General features: G+C 36.0%; 1 protein-coding gene across 2 annotated transcripts in view; it reads left to right on the top strand.

Annotated features, from left to right (window-relative positions):
- AFG1L (AFG1 like ATPase) overlaps positions 1-6555 on the top strand; it is a 63532-nt gene that overhangs the window by 21014 nt on the left and 35963 nt on the right. For both annotated transcript variants that reach the window (XM_019613069.2, XM_010707533.3), the window contains one exon: positions 5598-5697. In XM_019613069.2, the coding sequence (XP_019468614.1) occupies positions 5598-5697 (100 nt within the window). The remainder of the gene's footprint in view (positions 1-5597; positions 5698-6555) is intronic.

The raw sequence follows: 6555 nt of genomic DNA, 5'->3' as shown, positions 1-6555 counted from the left end.
TTTTTTAGGAGTTGGCTACATACATGACCCCCTTACAGTCCTTTCACTTTCCCATGTAATTACTGTTAATGCTAGTGAGTAATTCAGAGTGTGGTGAGAGGCTTGAGAGTGCTTCAGAGCAGGAGCTGTCATCTTAAAATGAGTCTGTGCAGCACCCAGGCCAGCAGTGACATGATACAAACTTTGGGTGCTGGGTCTTTGCTGTGTCTCACAGAGTGGAACAAAATGGTTTCACTGTCATTAAGGATATGGAAATAATATTTCAATTTCAATCTGAATTCCTTCGTAGATTTACTGGAGCCTCTGGCACCTCAGTGTCAGGTTATGTTGGCATAATCTACCGTAGAGAAAATTTTATTGAATTAAATATGGAAAGTAAAAAATGAAGTGATAAAATTCATCTTTGCACAAACTCACTTGATTGTTTCAACTGTTTTATTTGACTTGTGAATTCTGTTCTAAGGACATGTCACGAATTTAAGCATAGAGTTGCATAAGTTTTTTATTCTAGAGAGAAGAGGTATATTTAGCAGATCAATTCTCTCAATTCAGAAATCTCATCTAGAAACTACAGGGGAAGATGAGAACAGGTCCATGTTGTTCAAATCACCACCAATCAAAAGAATAATCAATTAACTGTAAATTTTCTGCATTACACTCTTAATATGTAACTGAAATGGACAGAACAGTTTTGATCTCCCGTGTATTACATATAGCTTGTGCACTAAGAAAGATTTATGATCAGCTCCTGTGATGGGGATTTTTGCAGCCATTCAGTAGTTGTTTCTGTTTTTTTACTTCTGCATTTTGCAGTAAGGAATAATCCTTAAACCTGGGGTTTCAGAATGTGTGGAGTCTCTGCAATCTCAGTTGAAAATGTTTAATGAAAAGTTGTGTTTGAGTTATATTTTTGCAGGGTCTCAGCGTGTTAAAAGAACACTTCTCAGTTATTAAATGTGTTTTGTTAGAGTATGTTCTCTAAAATATGTTAACGTTATTAGGAACTGATTCATGTCATTATACCAAAGTTCATTGCCCACTTCTCAGCTAAAGAGCTGCAGATTCTGTTTTGTTCTTTGCTTTTGACTTCGTTTGTTTGTAGTAAAATTTGTAACAACCAAGTTTAAGAGGAAATGTAAATTCTAACTGCAGCTCTCATGGATTTCTCTTAAAAAAAGTCAGTTCTGAACAGTTCATTGGCATACACACAGTTGGGCATGCCTGCCTATACCCATGTGATATTTGGCGCTACCAGTTCAAGGAGGAGACAGGTGAGGAGAGATGTATAGTGAACGTGCCCTTCTTTTCTCTTGTCAAAGACTCACTCATCTTTTCAAGTTGTGTACTTTCACATGTGAACAACTTGTGAACTCATTCATAGATTGAATAGTGCATGGTTTCAATTTGAATTTTGATGGTGCATGTTTTCATCCTCAGCTTTTTAATAAAGTGTTTTTCTCCTTATTTCAAATGCTGCTATTTAATCATTTGAGATGTGTTTTATCTAGCTGAGCTGGAACACTGGGCTTCCAAAACTCACAGAATGAAATAAAATACAGAGATAATTGTGTTTACACTATGCAGAAGTGGGAAGATTTGGAGCGGGGTAGGGAGAAGTGATATACTCTTGTGATATATCATTTGAAAGGTTTCACAGAGGTATCTTTGCTAACAGTAGCACCACATATTTAGTGTAAGCACCTGCTTTTCTGTATAAATGCCCACTGTTTTCATATACTGTTATTCTGCATTTACATATTGTCTATCATCTCGCTGTATTCTGAGAGAGAATCTGGTGATTTTGTTTTCAAATTGTTTGTCTGCTCCCCCTGCTGACTTGGTCGAGGTACAGCAACCACTTCAGCTGTAAAAATCACTTCATGTTTTATGAGCAAATCACAGTTCGGGAAATAATAAATATATTTCAGAGTATATTTCTTGGATTCTGCATTATTATGTGATACTTTTAATGAAACTATTTGTTCTTGGCGCACTAATGGTCAGAATCTATGGATTTCTTGGCTGATCTTCTGTAGCATGAGATGCTACTCAGGCTCTGCCTACTGAAGAGGAGTCGCAGAGTGCGCAGAAGGCTCTGAATTTGGAATGAGAAACCTTCTGCTTAAAAACTCTTCAAGTAGTGCAGTGGCTGGAAGAGCAGTTCATGGAGTGGCAAAATTAACATTGGTAGTCTAACTCAGGACTTCCTCTGCTGATTCCTCCAGTGAAATCTGTCTATTATTGCCACTATAACCGATTCATTCATATTTAAAGAATAGCTAGATTAAAAAAAAAAAAAACCCAAAGCAAACAAATAAAAAAAATACAGCCCAAACCAACCAAACAAAAAAATCTGGACACACAGATCATATGCTGCTCTGACTTGCAGGCAAACCTGCTGTCTGTTTTGACATGTGGGAGGTCAGGCTGGGTCTTTAGTTGGCAAAACGCTTGTGTGTTGAAGAAATTTCAGAAACACTTCTGAGATTTGTTTGAGGTATTTCAAGTGTCTTTTCTTTGGTGGGCGGGAAGGAGAACAAGCTGGGTTGATTTTATAAAACCGAGGTTGTGAATTCCCCCTTGATGGGAGGCTAAAGCAAAGTGGAAGTACTCTGAAGTACATCGCTGTTGCCTAAAGAAACCACAAACAGTTGCTTGACTAATTTACTTCAAAAGTATTTCAGTACTCCTCGAGGTTGATTTTTGTCTTCAGATGTATTGTTTTTCTTTTTTTTAAACGTTAATTTTTGCAAACTGTTTGTGATAGAGCCAGGCCATTAGACATGGCATTAAGCTTCTGATCATTCTGAAGCTGGTGAAGCATCAGCATCCACCTGAGTTACAGCCTCTCAGGTTGTTAAAATTGTGCTGCTTCTTACTGATCTTTATCATACCAGTGTGATAGAAATGCTAGACCTTTTTCTTTTAACCATTCTAAAAACATGTCCTCACTTGAAAAACAACAGAAAAAAATCCTCAGAGAATGAATCCATTTGTAATTTATGTAATTTAAATAACAATTTTCATGTTTCAAAATACAGACATTGCCCAATATAACGAGACTAGTCATTGTTCAGTGATCAGTTAACTATACACTGGTAATCAGAAGCTCTAATTTTGCCATGTGACTGTAACCTGTGACAGTTACTATTGGTAATGAAAACAGAATCTGTACTTCTGCTGAATGGTCACAGTGTTAGTATTTATATACCATCAGTACCAGTTGGACTTAAACCAAGCTACAATTTTGGGAGTTTTTTACTAGCATAACCTGCGTGCTATTAAAAGCCTTTAATAAAAATTAGGCTCTTATTTTTGTGCTAATACTAATTACTGGTAATGCATGCTTATGTTTATCATTCATTACATGGAACTATACCAATCAGTGGATGACTGAGTCTTGAGCACTTACACATGTAAATTAAGTCTTAGTGATGCACTTTTTATATTTTTTTAATTCATGTAAGTGAGCCACAGTGGAAAGCAACACGGGGTCATAAAATTTATTTCTCTTAAATGTTAATGAAATCTTTCTCCTTACTGCTAATTTGTAGCCTTTGCTTCTGTTCCACCTTGTAAGGATATGGGGAAAAAACATGAGAAATGACAGTGGTTTAGTTATTGTCAGCTAGTTGCTTTCGCTGGTAGAATTCTTCCCTTACCAAAGCTCTATTAGTTCAAAAGAACTTAAATTTGCATTCCAGTTCTCAAAATGGCTCTGGCTTTTTGACAGAGCTTAAGGAGTTTGGTTTTCTTTTGTAGTACAGTGAGAATACCAGAATTTAGCATCAAACAACAGTTCTCATTAATAAGAGAATTTCATTCACTGTTTTCTGTCATGCAAGCACTAACATTCTTTCCGTTTTGTTTTCTAAAGGTAGTGTGCCTTAGAGTGTTTTCTGAACGCAAATTTGTTAAAAAAAAAAAATTTATAATATGGATTTTTAAAACTTGCATCACAAAGCAAACCTAATAGCCAAGAAATTCATTTACCCCTAAAATGCATATATTGATTTGCATTTTTTTTTAAAGACGAAAGGGAAAATTCCTAACGTCTAATATTTGGAAGAAATAAATTGTAGGTGGAAGCATCAACAGCTACATCAGATATGTAGTACAACTGTGACACACTACATGTTCCTAAAGCTTAGTGATGAGAGAGATGCAAATCTGAAAAGTGTGTTAGTGATCATATGAAACAGTTTGGTTTTCAAAAAGAGAAAAAAATCCATATTAATGGATTCCATAGAAATAAATAAATCTTTGGGAGAAAGAAATTGATATATACATACATTTCCTTATGAACTTTATTGCTTCCAGTCTAGTTGTGAGAGTCATAGCCTCATTCTTTTTCTGTCTCTAATGTAGAATTACTCTCAGGTAGGTCTGTCAGAATTTGGGAGCGGGGATTCAGAAAAGTACAATACTGATCAGTCTTTCTGTAGCTTGCATTACCATTGCAGTGTTCATATCTAAACTGGCAAAAGCACAGCAGTGCATCGATCTGCAATCAGCACATAAAACTGCCAGCAGACCACCACCTTTTTATTTCCCCAGAGCTGGGGTCTGTGGTAAGTCAAAATGCAACAAGTGTCTATATATCAACGAAGGAGAAGGGAGAAGGAACAAGAGCTTAATGGTAGCAAAGGTGATTTACTTAATAGGACCGCTGATTTCAGCTGCTGAACACCTGCAAAATATAAATTGCTGTTGTAACAACGTTATGTTTTTTCAATCTGTTTATTCCTTTCTTTCGTTTGTGTAGAATGGTTGCTGCTGGCATTCCTTTTATTTCTTGATACTGTAAAGGAAGTTAGTTCAGCTAAACTTAGATATTTAAAGAAATCTTACTTTATTGCTTATTGTCTAGGCTTTTTTATTTCAGTATCGCCTGTCCCACCCCTTTTTATTTTTTGTTAGTGTTTTCTGCCTGAAGGTTAGAAGAGGCTGACTGTGCTGGAAGTGACTGCCGTGCCTTTTGATTATTCATGGACAGTAATAGAAGGCACTTAAAAAGAACAATGAAATTGCTTATTTTTGTGATGGGCCATCTGTTGAATTGTTTTTTGCAACAATCACACAATAGTATCTATGTCATATCATTCTATTTTCAACAGCAGCTGATTATGTATAGTTGGCTCCTTGTCTTTATTTCTGAAGTCCCATGACCATTTAAATTCACCTCTGCAAACCTTTGCCTCAAAGGTAATAGAAATGTAAAACAGCCGGTGTGTATTGTCTTTGTTTTCAGGTTTTTCTATTTTTCATGTTGTTTCCAATTGATTAGGTCTCTTAAATGTTTAGCTCTGTTTTCTGTGTTTCCCACCTGTAGTTTTATAATAGAAGTTAACATGGAATCATTTAGCAATCGGTGAAGATATAGTGGAGTTCTGTAATAAAAAGCGGGCAAGTTCTGAAAGGCTGTAGTACATTCACTGCTTATTAATTATCCCTTTTATTTTTTCTCACCAAGCAATAATTAGAATCTTTCTCCATGGCTTTCACTAACAAGCATTTTTCCTAGCTATAAAGCCACTTGCAAATTTATTGCGGCAGAAGCTGAAAGCAAGACAAAACAAATGTGTTGTCTTCCACAGGTCACTGACATTGCTGATGCCATGATTCTGAAGCAGCTTTTTGAAAACTTGTTCCAGAATGGGGTTGTCGTTGTGGCAACATCTAACAGGCCTCCAGAAGGTAAAAACAAACATGCTACTACTATTACCCAGGTACAGTTCATCTCAGTATCTTACAAAAAAATCTTGATATATTATTTAGTACTAATGAACTCACTAGCCTTCAAAAATCTGACACGCTCCAATTTGTCTCCTGTTTTTGTTTTTGTTTTTTTGTGTGTGTGTGCGTATGTGCTCTTAAGGGAGAAAGGTTTTTCACTTCATCTTACTCCTTTCTTTTCTTGTGCTGAACTTCGTATCTCTTCTTTCCCTTGTTCTTCTGTGGTTTTTGATTTTCTATACTCTATCCCAACCAGTGGGGGGAGAATATGTAGGAATGGGGATGGGTGAAATATTGCTTCTGTTTGGGAGTTTCCAGAGCAGGAAAAGATCATACCCAGTAGAAGAGAGGTGAAGTGAGACAGTTTGTCTACTAGTTTATAACTAGCAAACTGCAGACCTTCCGTACCAGCCCAGGGGAGGAGCATGCCTCTTTTTTAAGATACCATTTTCACAGCCTAGTTTGAGGTCATTAGTTGGAAAGTACTTAGATGGAGAGTTGTTTCCATTTCTAACAGTATTTTTAGAGTGTGACTAGATAGCTCCTTCTAAAAGCCCTCAAATCTGCATGGATTTTAATCAAGCAATAATTGTCTTTTTTTTTTTTTTACATCATAGTGTAGTGTATATATAGTGTTTTGTTATAGCATAGCATTAGTAGATAGCATAATGCATGATTTCTATGCAACTCTTACAACAATTCACAATTCAGATTAATAACAAATGTTTGCAAAGCATACTAAAAGGTTACAGCATTAACTGAGTACCACTTGATTTTTCTATCCAAATAAATTAGGTAAAAGAGAATCACAGCAATTTT

Source organism: Meleagris gallopavo, chromosome 2, assembly GCF_000146605.3.
Source record: "Meleagris gallopavo isolate NT-WF06-2002-E0010 breed Aviagen turkey brand Nicholas breeding stock chromosome 2, Turkey_5.1, whole genome shotgun sequence".
Taxonomy (NCBI): domain Eukaryota; kingdom Metazoa; phylum Chordata; class Aves; order Galliformes; family Phasianidae; genus Meleagris; species Meleagris gallopavo.
This window is presented reverse-complemented; position numbering and strand designations above follow the sequence as displayed.